General features: G+C 41.7%; 1 protein-coding gene across 2 annotated transcripts in view; it reads right to left on the bottom strand.

Moving 5' to 3' along the window:
• SUSD5 (sushi domain containing 5) overlaps positions 1–15565 on the bottom strand; it is a 528474-nt gene that overhangs the window by 392436 nt on the left and 120473 nt on the right. For both annotated transcript variants that reach the window (XR_015309865.1, XM_086964685.1), the window contains exon 2: positions 14094–14271. Coding sequence is in view for 1 of the 2 variants with exons in the window: in XM_086964685.1 (XP_086820811.1) it covers positions 14094–14271 (178 nt within the window). In the remaining variant the exon portion in view is untranslated. The remainder of the gene's footprint in view (positions 1–14093; positions 14272–15565) is intronic.

The raw sequence follows: 15565 nt of genomic DNA, 5'->3' as shown, positions 1-15565 counted from the left end.
CTACCAAACCGCCTGTTTATCGTTTTGTCATCGATTTACGGGAGGTAAATAAAATTGTGGTTCCTCAATTCCCTGTTGTGCCTGACATCACGGCGCTACTGACTCTGATTCCAGCTACTGCTTCGTGGTTTTCGGTGATTGATTTGAAAAATGCGTTTTTCAGCATCCCGATTGCCGAAGAGAGCAGGGACCTTTTCGGTTTCTCTCTTGGTGGACGTAGCTTCCGGTTCAAACGCGCTCCTCAAGGCTACTGTGAAAGTCCATCGATTTACAGTCAAGCTTTGAAGGGTCAACTAGATGCGTTTAGGTTGCCGGTTGGTGCGGCTTTAATCCAATACGTCGACGACTTATTGGTGGCTGCTGATACTCAGGACATTTGCAAGATTGCTACGGTATCGTTGCTGCAACATCTCTGTGAGTTAAATCACAAGGTGTCACCTTCTAAACTCCAATATTGTTGTCAAGAAGTAACCTATCTAGGTCACTTATTGTCAAAGGAGGGAAGGAGATTGACCCCAGAGAGAATTGCAGCGATTGCGCGAATGGCGGTGCCACAAACCCAGAGAGATGTGCGTGCCTTTCTAGGTATCACGTCGTACTGCAGGCAGTGGATTCCTAATTTTTCGTTGCTAGCGAAACCATTGGTGGCTCTTACGTGCAAGGATGTTTCAACTCCTTTACCATGGACGGAAGAATGTCAGAAAAGTTTTTCTGAATTACGTGATTCGTTGTGTTCGGCTCCTGTGTTAGGTACCCCTGATTACAGCAAGCCGTTCACGTTATATGTTCACGAGAGGGAAGGTTGTGCGTTGAGTGTCTTAACGCAACCTTTTGGTGGTAAGCAACGTCCATGTGCATATTTTTCCTCGACCTTAGACCCAGTAGCTAGAGCATTGCCGAGTTGTTTGAGAGCAACTGCGGCAGCTGCGGTCTCCATCCGACAATCAGCAGGATTGGTCATGGATAATATGCTTACGGTGATGGTTCCGCATGCAGTTGATACTCTTTTGAATCGAACGAAAACTCAGCACTTGACGAGTGCGAGGTTATCTGGGTACGAATTGACGCTCTTGGCAAGCCACATTCAGATAAAACGTTGTAATGTCCTAAATCCGGCAACTTTGTTACCGATTAGTGCAGAGTCAGATGAAGTAGCAGAACATGACTGCTACTTGCGTACAGAGGAGGAAACAAAAGGTCGAGTGGACCTTAAAAACACCCCATTGGAAGACCCTGACGGCACCCTGTATGTGGATGGGTCATGTTTTAAATTACCGAATGGTGATGTGACTACTGCTTATGCTGTTGTGACGTTGAATACTGTTGTTGAGACTGCGAGATTGAATCAGAATTCTGCCCAAGCCGCAGAGCTGATTGCTCTTACTAGAGCATGTGTATTAGCAAAAGGTAAACGTGTGAATGTGTACACCGATAGCCAGTATGCTTTCGGTGTAGCGCATAACTTTGGACGGTTGTGGCGAGAGCGTGGTTTCTTCACGTCGCATGGCACGAAAATACAGCATGGCCAGCTCGTGAACGATCTTTTGGATGCATTGACTTTGCCTGCTCAAGTTGCAATTGTTAAGTGTAGTGCGCATCGTAAGGTGACGGATGATGTTGGTCGTGGTAACGCGTTTGCAGATGAGATTGCTAAGGAGACTGCCCGGAACCTTAGCACTCGAATGTATGTGACGAGTTCGGTTAGGTGGCCTACAGAATCAAGTATGTGTGAGAATACTATAGAGAGCGTGAAAGCAATTCAGAATGAGGCCACTGATACTGAAAAGACGAAGTGGAAAGAAAGTACGGGAAGGTTGGATGCGAATGGTTGCTGGATTGATTTGTCGGATCAGAAAAGATGGATGTTACCGGATGCGTATGTACTAGCCGTTGTGACAATGGCACATGGGTTAGCACATATTAGCGCGAAAGGTATTTGCAAGTTGTTGGCTGATGTGTGGAAGAATGATGGTATTACGAAGTGTGCTGAACGCTTGGTGAAGAATTGTATGGTGTGTATAATGTACAATCCTGGCAAAGGAACCCCAACTCCCCCTGGCAGTTTTGCTCCTCCTTCGTATCCCTTTGAGGTGATCCAATTGGACTTCATCCATATGGAGCGATGCAATAACCTGAAATACGTTTTGGTTGTGGTTTGCGCATTCTCCCGATGGATCGAGGCCTATCCCCTCAAAGATAATACTGCTTTGTCTACTGCGAAAATCCTACTGAAGGAATACTTTCCTCGATATGGAATGCCTAGAGTCGTGTGGTCAGATAACGGAAGTGAGTTTGTTGGAAGTGTGATGAAGAGTGTGTGTAAGGGCCTTGGAATTAATCAAAAATTCCACAGCGCCAATCATCCCCAGTCAGCTGGATTGGTTGAAGGTTACAATGGTACCCTTAAACTAAAACTAGCGAAGATTCAGGCTACGACTGGACTTTCGTGGCCTGACGCTTTGCCTCTAGCATTACTGTCAACTAGGGCGACTGTACACTCCCGACTAGGGCTTAGTCCCTATGAAATAGTGTTCGGCCGTCCTGCGAATGTGTGGGGGGTTCCTAGGCCAGGAATATTTGTGGATCTTGAGTATCCGATGTTGATTGACTACTTACATGACTTGACTGCTAAACTGAGATTAATTCATCAACAGGTTTACGACGCCTTGCCGACGCAGACGGAGGGTCCAGGCCACCAGCTCCAGCCGGGTGATTGGGTAGTCACCCGTAACTTCTCACGCAAGAAGAATCTGGACCCCCGTTTTGTTGGACCTTACCAGGTGCTCCTGGCCACGAGGACTGCCGTTCGTCTCGAGGGGCGGAAGAATTGGGTACATGCTACCCATTGTAAACGAGTCCCTATTCCTTTGCCGGCAGACCCGTGGGTGAGGAAAGGCATTGCATCAACAGAAGCAGAGACATTGCCGGCGTTTGTACCTTTTAGCGACGCACAGCTTGTTGGTGAACACTCAGCGCAGCAGAAAGCCACTGTTGAACAATTGTCAGCAAAAGACTCAAGATCAAATCAACCAGTTGATCAACAGGACGCTGTCTCCTCAACGGATCCTTTGTTCGACGAGCAGACACGTCCCGGGAAACATCGATATTCTTTGCGTTCTCATACTAAGGACAAATAAAATTGTTTTCTTGCTTTGCTGAAACTGATAACTGCAATATCTTCGTTTCCCCTGATCAACTTTGAACAATTCGTATCATTGACACTTGTTTTGTACATGTATTAAGATTTTTTTCTTGTATCTTTTTCCTTCCACAGCTGAACTACTTGTGCTAAATAAAATACATATTGTGTATTGAGGGCCGTAGGGCCGCGCGCGTACTTCCTTCTGGACAGTAGGTCTTGACGCTAGGTTAAAGGCCGTCGGTTCCTAGGAACTCCTGGGAATTGACTATTGCTGCACAGAACGAAGTGCGTCAAGAAACGTTGCGGACGGTCGTAGGGAAATGGCATTTTCGAAGCTGAACGATTTGGAAGGAGCTCAGGCGTACAGAGTCAAACTGCAGAAACTCAGTCGTACTAAATGTGTTGTATTCCAATTGTTTGTACTGTTTTTAACTGCTTCTGCATTCTTGGCGGGTGGGGTGTATTATGCTATGTCTTACTTTTTACTTCCTACCCCTACTCCTACTTCTTACCCTAACCTTACTTCTACTGCTACTACTGCTTCTCCCCATTCCTTTCATATTTTACCGGAACACGAACAGGCTAGACGTGTAGAATTCCGCAACAATTCCTTTATCCAGCTCCTCCATCAGCATCAGTTAGTGGTTAACACTACTAATTGTTGGGTGTGTGGGTTGATGCCACATACTACGGGTAAGGGAATCCCATATCTGGTGTTACCGTATAGTTCCCAAGGGTCAGCTCGAGCATACCAAACAATGCTTCGAAGCGCACTAGGTTTCCACCCCACTCCAGAACAACGTTCCCCCAAACCTGGTCCTACCTCGTATCAGTGGGTGCTATCGATGGCAATACAGGATTTGGAAGATGAGATCCATGATGCTTTTCTCATCCCTAAAGAAGAGGTACAAGCCTATAGGGCCCCGAGTAGAGGGGAATATAGTATGTTCACTAATGAAAAGCAGCTTCAAAGCTCGCCTCCAATATGGGTCGTACCCCACACTGGTAATCTTTGTCTCGTGGGTCGTGGTTCGCAAGCCTCACTTGGAGTAAGTGCTTGCACTGAAAGTTACCTTCTGCCAATGTCCCCGACCCCTGTGTTTCTGGCTGCCAAGGGTACGTACTTCATCTGTCATGATCGTGCATATACATGGTTGCCCTCAGACTTCATGGGCTCATGTTTTGTTGCAAATCTGTTGCCTCCGACGTTCACTGTAGATGCTGATTACCATAAGACTAGAGTTGTACAAGGCGTAATTAGCGAAGAGGATACTGCCGGTCAAGAGGCAGGAGACTTTTTCAAGGGTTTCCTCCCGTTTTGGGGACCTATGGTTAATAGTAGGAACCTGAGACATTTGACTCGAGTGGTAGAATCGACAGCTAATGTTACTGCCAGTGCCCTTGGTAATATCACCACAGAACTTCAGGCGGAGAGACTTATGACGTTGCAAAACCGTATGGTTTTAGATGTCGTCTTGGCAGATCGCGGTGGGGTATGTAAAGTGATCCATTCGAGCTGTTGCATTTTCATACCTGATAATGCTCCTACTGTCTATCAAGCCATCTCGAAGTTGCATAAGATCTCCGAATCCATACACGTGGATGTAGGGGATTGGACGTTACTCGGTTGGTTTTGGGGCCTGGTATCGACTTGGGGTTGGAAGATTCTGATGATCATCGGGGTTGTGGTAGTGTTCCTGTTCACGTGTTGCCTTTGTGTGCAGTGTGGTCCTGCCTTATGTGGCCTCTGTGCTACAACGTGTATGAGACAACCACCTGTTACCAAGGGGACTCGGTCGGACAGAGCTATGCTACAACGACATCTTGATGGTCTGATGAATATTGAATATGATTCCGACTAGTGCTTGCCTACATGAGGGCAAAAGGAGCGTCTGAGGTTCCGTGACAATCGTAAGTGGTGTTTTCGACTCGCACGAATATGGTCGAGTCTAGTATCTATGAACCGCAAATGACGAGTTTAGTAAGTGTGCGCAATTTCGCTGTGCTAACTTAAACCGTTCGTTTGTTATGTGGGCTTCTCATCTGTACCCACGGGTTCCATCTTAGATACGGCATCCATTTTGTCTCTTGCCCTCAAGTAGTCAGCGAACGGACGCTGTCCGCTTCGCGACCCTGGGACTCCCAAGATATTTGCGGAAGACACATGTCCTTTGAAAGTGTCTTTATGATGAGGGGGTTGCTACTGTAAGGCAGGTGGCGCCGCTCGAGGCTCATCTTGCCGCACGGACTTATTGTCTCAGCCGTGCATCTCATTAGGCACGTCCCTTTGATGCCTGTATCTCGTGCTTCCCGACACCTCCCCTTTTACACCCTTTCCGATCTCCCCACTGTCTCCGTCTTCCTCTGCACCTGTCTTCGTTCCTGTTTCAATCTACTTTACTGCTGATTGGAATTTGCTAATGGTGGGAAGATGGGTTTTTACAGTTGGGAACCGCCAAATGTTTCCGCACTTATGTTCCGGACCTTGTATGTCTCAAAGCGACCAAAGCGACCCCTCTGGGAGCTAGATGTGGGAACTGAGTTGTAAACCTTTGTGTTCAATGTTAGCCTATGGGTAAAAAACTGTATAAAAGGAGCGATCCACAAAACCAATTTGAAGCAGTCTCCCCAAGTTGCACGTGGTGTACTTGTCGTGACTTCTGTGTTCCCTGCAGTAAATAAACCTTGACTCTTTGACGCCGAAGGAAGTGTCCCGTGTCTCTGTGACTTGTACGCCGGAGCAGGTTACCCACGAAGGTTTCAGGTGTTGTGCCCTGGCACCGCTGGGTCCAAAAGAACCCAGTCCTTCAGAAGTCCTCATCTTAGGATCATCCCCCTCTGCATGGGACAACACATGGTGGCCACCGGCCCTTGGCGCAGCACCCATACCCACAGATCACGCACGTAACCTGGGCTTCATCCTAGACTCCTCCCTTTCGATGGCCAGACAAGTCAACGCCGTTTCATCATCTTGCTTCAACATCCTACGCATGCTCAAAAAAATCTTCCGGTAGATCCCCACCAATACAAGAAAGACAGTCACCCATGCACTAGTTACTAGCCGACTAGATTATGGAAACACCCTCTACGCCGGAACCACAGCCAAACTACAGAAAAACCTCCAACGCATCCAAAACGCCTCAGCCAGACTCATACTGGACATCCCCCATCAAGCTCACATTTCCGATCACCTGAAAGATCTCCACTGGCTTCCCATCAACAAAAGAATAACGTTCCGTCTCCTAACCCACGCACACAAGGCCCTCTACGACCTAGGACCTGAATGCCTTAGCAAACGACTGTCCTTCTACACACCCACCCGCCAACTACGCTCATCCAATCAAGCCCTCGCCACAATCCCGCGCAACAATAGATCCACCATGGGAGGTAGATCTTTCTCCTACTCAGCGGCCAAAACCTGGAACTCTCTCCCCACTCACCTCCGCCTCACACAGAACCACCTCTTCTTCAGAAAACAGTTAAAAACCTGGCTATTCGATAAATAATGCACCCACCCTCAATTAATGCACCCACCCTCACGCAAGCGCCTTGAGACCCTCTGGGTGAGTAGTGCGCTATACAAATTACTGAACTTGAACTTGAACTTTCTGCGCCCTTATCTTATACCGCTCCCCTTTCTCTTTTCCAAAGCTCCACATTTGATCTTTCAATGACTTCTAATCCCCTCCCTTCTACCGCCATCCTGTCTATGAGATGTGAACTATCTCTTCCTCTTTCTCTCCCTTTACCTACTTGAGCATCAAAGTTCTATCTAGCCCGCCGCCTCTCCCTATGCTCCCCATTTTAACATCTACCATCATCCGTCCATTTTCCTCTTTTTCAAGTTCTAAAAGCGTTCTGGAGTGATGGGACTGCAATATAATATCGCTACCTAAAGCAAAAAACACAAGTAAACTGCCTTATCTCCCGCTGTGGTAAACAGGCTAGGCTAGCACAAGGGTTCGTAATAAGGGCAATAGGAGGAAAGGAGTCACAACGATGAAAACACTGCCACGGTGAGAATTCTTGAAAATATATCTGTGGAAAGTGGTGAGACACATTTTAAATTTCTGAAAGATGAGGTAGCATATCTGTGGTCGGTGAGGAAAGGAAATGTAAAGTAGAGTTAGTTGGATGACAGAAGGCTGAAACCCCCTCAAGTGGTAATTACTCTGAATTGCCTTCTCTCTAGGATTTATACATGGCTCTTCTACATAAAGTACCAAGCAGTTTATTGAGATTGGGAGACAATTTGGGTGATATAAGCCTAGATTGCTTCTTGTAATCCAATAGCAACCGCCCTTCAGAACAAGCTCTGTTATATTAGAGACATCATTTACTTGAAGAAAAAGGTTTTACATGGACCTCACAAACATACAGTTACTGCTGTTCATACTTGAATAAAACAGACATCGGAAATGTTGAATCGGTTCCATGGTATTAGTGCAGGACAATTATTCACTTCGTTATAAGTCACTGGTGAGTCATCTTGGGGCCCTACACCTATGATTGTTTCTGTATCACGCTCGGACCTTATACAGAGAAAGCTGAGGTAAATGATGTTTATTCTTTTTTATTTAAGTGTGGAGATGTGTTATATCCCTTGTTTTACTCCTCTTCATCTTTATACCCATTTTGTACATATTGTGTTTTCTTTTGAATGGTTGTTAATCCTATGCCTTTCCTTTAAGCCTCTCCTTCTATGTCATCGTTGCTTAGCATTACTAGAATGCTTAGGCTCTTGCTGCTCACTTGAGACTGGAGCTTGATAGAGAGACACTCTGGCAGTTTGAGAGCTGTACTTGTCTTTAAGAATAAATCTTCTTATCCTATTGGACTGGATCTGTCTTCTTTGGATACAACATAAATTTGGCGATTAGGTGGTCAAGCCAGCCCTCTATGGACCCAGTCTGACTAAAGACTTTCTACTTTCTTCAACTTTCATCAACAACTGCCAGACTACAGTGTCTTCTTTGAATTTCTTCATCTGACCTGATCAAAAATGACAACTCAATCAACATAATGAAATTCAAGATTCAACTAAGATAAGTCTTCAAGATAAGTTATCTTTCTCCTTCCTTTGAGAGCCTTTTCTGCATTTTCTGCATTGATCTCTCCATTCTCAAAAATACAACTTGATAGTCTTACTTATCTATTGAACTTTATTCAAACTCTGACTTATTTTATGCTCCAATTACAACATAGTCAATTTATACGCCTCATCTTGACTATACCTAGCGTATACTTCATTTTGAAAGAAGGACTTAATTGAGCTCAAATATTTTTGAATGAATTAAACACTCCTTCTGCTACTGTTACTTGACAGCTCGTTGTTCATGACGATTTTCTTAGAAAATATTACCTTTTGCTTAAGGATAAACAAAACGAGTGTCTTTCATTGAAGATTTCTTCAAAACCAGTGACTCTTGCTAAACCAGTGACTTTCATTGAATTTTATTGTGAGCATATCTGAAATTGTTTTATTTTTTCATTTTGCCCAGTTATTATCCTGATTTTGTTTACTTCACTCGTGCTCGCTCTCCTTCAGACCTCGGAGCGACTTTTAAAATTTCTTCAATCAACGCTTACCGGCTTACTGGCTTTCTTCGGAACCTCCTGACGCCCTTGCCAGCATCTTCGGAGTCTCCCTGCGCGACCATTCTCCTCACCTCTTCTCTTCACGAATACATGTCATCGCGCAATGTCGCTACGTTGCGTAACGTCTCCGCCATCTTGACAGTTACCTGGCAACCACCGTCAACACTGTACCGCGTATTTCTTTTACAACTTTCTTCCGTTTCCTGCACTCGCTGACGTGCACAGCTGCTTTACTTCAACGATTACTTCAATTTCCCTGCACTCGCTGACGTGCACAGCTGCCTTTCTTCAATGGTTACTTCAATTTCACTCTCATTGACATACTTACTTCACAGTGCACTCGCTGATGTGCACAGCTTCATTTTCATCAATCCTTCCTTCGTTGCCTTCACACTGATAGGCACAGCTAAGTCATAATTCTCTTTACTATTTTACCTATATTATCTTGTGAACTTTTCTTCTGTTTTACTCATTTCTACTCTTTATTTCTTCACATTTATTTTATTTACCTTTCATAGCCTTTATATTAATTATTATGGCTATGCAAACTGCTATTCTTCCTCCTCCTTTTCTTCCTGAACCAGGTTGTCCCAAAATAAAATGGACCCAGTGGTATAAGTCTTTCAATAGTTACATTATATCTATTGATGGCATCAAATTTCCTCCTGTACGCAAAAATGCTATGTTATACAATGCTTTAGGTGCAGAAGGTCAGAGAATTTTTGACCATCAACCCAAAATTATTCGCCCGCCCTCTGATGATTGGAATGAATACACTGAAGCAGTTCTCAGGTTAGAAAAACATTTTATTGATGAACCAAGCATTATTGTTGAAAGACACAAATTTTACACTCGGAAACAAAGGGAACATGAGAATATTGATACCTTTTTAGCAGAATTGAGAGTATTAGCAGCTTCTTGTGAATTTGAAGGTCCTATTGACCAATATTTGAGAGATCAACTAGTTGTCAATTGTCATTCTAACGAAGTTCAAAAAAGAATCCTCTGTTGTAGAAATCCTTCACTCACTGAGACTTTAGAAATTGCAAGAGGTATTGAAAGATCGGTTTCAGCTTCCAAAGAACTTGTCAATACCAAACCCTCTATTTCAGAATCAGTTAATAAAATTTCCCAACAAGTCTCACAACCTACTTCACAACGAGAAAAAGATAAGGTTCCTATTAAGACTGAATGGAAAAAAACTGATAAGTCTCTTCAATGTTTTAGATGTGGTTCGAAATCTCATCTTGCTAATTCTCCAACTTGTCCAGCTTTAAAAAAACAATGCACTAATTGTAAGAAAATTGGTCACTTGAATTCAGTTTGCAAGTTTAAAGCTAAAACCATGTGTGTTATAACAGACAGTCCCACCACTGAAGTAAATTTAATAACTAAGGACAAATATGTAAACAAAATATTACTATCTGTGGAAATGATTAATTCACAAGAAGATTCAGATAGTGGTGATCCTGTATTTGATATCATTATAGGAAAAGTTTCTCTCAAAGTTACAGTTGATTCTGGTTCTCCAGTTACTATTATTCCTGATGTATTTTTCTTCAAAGAATGGGCTGGGATTGATTTATTACCAACTGATATACACACTGTTGCTTTCAATGATATTGAAATTGAAATGATGGGATATTTTCTAGATAACATTACTTTTGAAGATAGAACTATTGATACTAAAATGTATGTTTCTAAAAAAGGTTATAAAATCCTAGGTTGGAAGGACCAGGGAAAATTTAAAATGATTTTGAGACCAGGTACTGATAGTCCTATTTCCTTGGCTCGTTCTGAAAATATCAATTCTGTTACTATTGATCATTCTTCATTAGACACCATAATTAATAAACATCAGGGTGTCTTTTCTGATAAGTTGGGTTCAGTCATAGGCTATGAACACAAGATAATCCTAAAACCAGATGCTATTCCTGTAGTTCATAAGGTCAGACATGTTCCTTTAAGTATTAGAGATAGACTCAAAACCCATCTTGATCAATTATGTAATAAAGGTGTAATTGAGCAGATTGATTCTTCATTGTGGATTTCTCCAATTGTCGTTGCTCTTAAAAAGAATTGTGATGAAATTAGGCTCTGCATTGACCTTAGGTCCTTAAATAAGAATAGTCAGATTGACTGCTTTCCTTTGCCTCGCATTCAGGACATGCTTGCTCAACTTAAAGGTACAAAAGTATTCTCTACAATAGATTTAAGAGCGGCATACCATCAAATCCAGCTGAACAATGAGTCTAAGGATCTCACCGCTTTCAACACTCCATTTGGTCCTTTTATATTTCTAAGACTACCCTTTGGCCTAGCGTCAGCGGCCTCAGTCTTTCAGAAATTAATGTCACAACTTTTTGGTAATGTAAAGGATGTTTTAGCTTACCAAGACGATATACTTATTTCCACCAATACTGTTCAAGAACATCTGGCTAAGATAGACCAAGTTTTTAGGTATCTTGAACAAACATGGTATGACTGTAAAAAAACAGAAGTGTAAATTTGTAGTTAATAAGGTGGAGTATTTGGGTCATGTCATTTCTCATGAAGGCATTAGTCCCAAACAAGACCTGCTTAAGGCTATCCGAGAATGTGCTCAGCCATCCAATAAGGATCAATTGAGGTCATTTTTAGGGTTGAGTGAATTTTATTCCAGGTTTGTACAGAACTTTGCTTTGATCAGTGAACCTTTAAGACTATTAACTAAGAACAAAGTTAAATTTGTGTGGGGTAATGAGCAAAGTTCTGCTTTTGAGAAATTAAAAGATCTGATCATTTCTGCTCCTGCACTTAAACCTTTCAATGAGGCTTTCACATCTTACATTACTGTTGATGCCAGTAACACGGGTCTAGGTGCCATACTTAGTCAGTTAGACAACGGGAATGAAAATTTGATTGCCTTTGCTTCTAGACAACTTTCGTCCTCAGAAAAAAACTATAGCACTATAGAAAAGGAAGCCCTTGCTTGTGTCTGGGGTGTCAAACATTTTTCTACTTATGAATGGGGCAAAGAGTTTGTACTTGTTTCTGATCACAAACCTCTCATTTTCATATGGAATGATAAAGGGTTGAGAAATGCAAGTCCTAGATTAGTCCGTTTATTTTCTAAGTTATATGACTTTAATTTTTCAATGAGACATTTTCCCGGAGGGAAAAATTTTAAGGCAGATTTTTTATCAAGATGTCCTGTGAATTCTTCGGAGGTTGAATCCATCCTTGACGATAAGGAGGTGGTAATAAGTTTGGTTGATGGCTTAAAGTTAACTGAAGGGGTCATTTCTAAATCTGACTGGCTACGAGCGTCAGAATGTGACAATTCTCAGATTCTCTTGAAAAAGTGGATATCTGATGGTTGGCCAAGAGAAAGTCAAATTGACCTTTTGCTAAAATTAAGGACAAATTGAGCCTTGAAGACGATCTTGTTATGAGAGGATCTTTACTTGTTCCCCCTATATCTATCAGAGACAAAGTAATTGCTTTGGCCCACAAGGGTCATGGAGGAATTACCAGTACGAAGAAAAGACTAAGATTACATTACTGGTGGCCAGGCATGGATGTTTCTGTTGAAACATTTCTGAACAACTGTTTTGAATGTTCTCATGCCGAAAAATCTTTACGCAGGGTCAATTCTCCTTTGTCTCCAGTAAAGTTTCCTGAAAATCCTTGGGTGAAATTAGGTATAGATGTTTTGGGACCAATTGGCGGTTTGAACCAAGGTTTTAGGTTTATTTTAACTGTTGTGGATTATCACTCGAAATGGGTGTCTTTCAAATTCATGAAGGATCCCAATACAGAAAATGTGATTTGTTTTTTGTCTAAGTTGTTTAGGTCAGAAGGAATCCCTGGCTTTATTGTTTCAGATAATGGTGTGCAATTTGTTTCACACAACTTGAGAGATTTTTTGAACAATTATGGAGTAAAACATCTAACCACTGCCTTGTACGGCCCACAGGGTAATGGTTTAGTGGAAAGGGTGAACCGCATTTTAAAAGATTCTGTTCAGCTTGCTATCTCTTCTGGACAAAGTGTACAGGATGTTGTCAGTGACAGAGTGTGGTCATATAATAATACTCCTCACTCCACCACGGGGATCACTCCGTTTGCCATGTTACGTGGTAGGGAATCCTTTAATGAATTTTCCCCTGAATGGGTGGTTACAAAAACCAAATCTGGTGGAACTTCTCTTGATTTGAATGTAGTAAAGGACAGGGTTGAGAATTCTCAAATCCGGTCCAAGATCAGATATGACGACAGTAAACATGTTAAGAACCAATGTTTTTCTGTTGGAGATAAAGTTAGAATAAGGAGACCAGGTAAAGTCAAAGGATCAAGATTTTATCCTGAAAGTACCATTATCAAAGTTGGTAAACATTCTGTCATGGTTTCAGGTGGGAAATGGTGGAGCAACAGACGTGTTGCTAGAATTGTTGGTAATAAGTCTGCAACTTCTTCCGATTCTGGTCTGTCGTTACACCCTGTTGAGGATTCTTACAATTCTGTTTCGGGTGTTCCTTTCTGTTCTTCTGATACTGGCTTTTCTGTAAATAATGATTTAACTGTTCCTGATGATGCTTTGGAAGGTCCTGGGTTTGTCTCTGATCCTTCTATTAGAGTCAGGTCAAAGGCTGAGAGCTACTCCAAAGTATCTTGATGATTATGTGACTTAACTTTTTGTTTTACAGGTGTGACTTAACTTTTTGTTTTACAGGTGAGGAGGTGTGTTATATCCCTTGTTTTACTCCTCTTCATCTTTATACCCATTTTGTACATATTGTGTTTTCTTTTGAATGGTTGTTAATCTTATGCCTCTCCTTTAAGCCTCTCCTTCTATGTCATCGTTGCTTAGCAATACTAGAATGCTTAGGCTCTTGCTGGTCACTTGAGACTGGAGCTTGATAGAGAGACACTCTGGCAGTTTGAGAGCAGTACTTGTCTTTAAGAATAAATCTTCTTAACCTATTGGACTGGATCTGTCTTCTTTGGATACAACAAGATGCTTCATACCTCTCTTTCGTGAACCACACCTTTACCTCTTCTTAACTGTAACCCAAATTCTTAGCATTATTCATAATAATTCAATGTACTCTACATCATAACTGTTTCTTTCAGCGTTTTTAACACCCTTTTTTATCTAAAGATTTTGTTATCCAATGATCTTTCTCCCCAAAATATAAGACCAACGTCACATAGTCCTCTTAATTAGATATGCATCCACAGCCCCGAAAACCATCCTAGCAGAGATTGTTGGAAACTTACCATCGGATGAAGGCATAATAAAGAAGGAACTAGACAGAAATAACCTCGAATCCTACACAATGATGTGTTACTGCACTTTCATTCTTCTTACCCAATAGTGGCGTCTGCCAGCCAGCCCCTGGTGCACACAGTAAATGGGCATTCTTGCACTGCCCGCCTCAGCTCCTGAGCAGTGGCCAGTCGAGATCCTTGGGCTCCACATGAACTTTGAGCTCCAGCCAGGTCCAGTCCTTGGGAGCCGTTCTTTGATTCCACAGTGAAAAGCTTTCCTTAAGAAAAAACACAAAAGAAATTCGTTTTACCTTCACTAGCAGCCTTCAATTTATAGCATTATTACATATTTGGTAACACAAACTGAAGTGATGCAGTGTAAACACTGTTCATCCTTTACATGTGGGGTTGATGCGGTGTAAAAACTGTTCATCCTTTCCACGAAATTGTAATAGAACAACAACAGACATATTAACTCAATGTGCACCTTGAATACACACAAAATAGCTCCGCACTCTTCAAGAGGTTCAAATATAAAAAAAAAAACAAATGTTAATTTCTTTACATCTCATTTAACCAAGTACACGTTGCAAATGATTTACACTGCACAGTTGTTTTCCCAAATGAAGCCGATCAAAGCTTTTGAAGTTTAAAATGTATTCTTTATTCAAGTTCTTGTGAACGGAATAGCCAACGCGTTTCGTCCGCCATCAAACTTCTTCAGGGCTTAAACACTAAGTAGTCTGGATTCATAGAATTGTTCTTAATAAATTGAACCCAGTAAATTTGAAATTTGTCTGTATATTACAACAGTTGCATAATATCAGCTTTGTTGCACAGGGGCCAGGAAAACTGAATCAGCAACATTTTGCGGCTCGTATCTCATGCGGTCATCTGGTTCGAATAGCTTTGATGCGCACCGTTAAAGAGTGCTTAGATTTTAGAATTGATGGAAAATATATGATGTGTTTCTAAATATGTTTAACAGCTAATTTTCGTAAACGTTTTGAATCATGCTAAACATTCTAAACAGCTATGCATTTACTCATCAAACTGAATCTTTCTAAATGTAATAATTGAGAAGAAGAAATGCATGAATATATAGTTATGAAACTTTACAAGGATTAGTTACAAAAATAATGATTTACATGACGAATTTTTATGAGATGCTTGAAAAACTATTCTTCTAGTCTTTCGGAAGTGCACTATTGGACTTTGAAAATATGGTGCAAATCTGCTATGCTTAGAGTTAGAAAGCTGAAACTTTGCAGACATGTTCTTTATACAAGAGGAGTCTCATATTTCCTAAAGCGAAATTGATTACTAAATGTATGCATATGTGTTACACATATGTATTTTCAAATATATATAGCAGCAGGCTGAATTTTCCATTTAACAAGCTTTTTATGGACATTTAACTGTATAGGAGATTTAATTATTGAAATTTTTATGAGAAGTAACTTGACTTCGTTCTTTAGGCCTACACCTTCTCATGAGGAGATATTTGTTCTCTTTTTCACTCGTAACATTCCTGTACTTTCTCACGAGACATAAAGAGACTTGATACATAAT

This window comes from Lissotriton vulgaris, chromosome 4_1 (genome assembly GCF_964263255.1).
Source record: "Lissotriton vulgaris chromosome 4_1, aLisVul1.2, whole genome shotgun sequence".
Classification (NCBI taxonomy): Eukaryota; Metazoa; Chordata; class Amphibia; order Caudata; family Salamandridae; genus Lissotriton; species Lissotriton vulgaris.
Note: the sequence above shows the minus strand (reverse complement) of the source record. Positions and strands in the feature narration are given on the sequence as shown.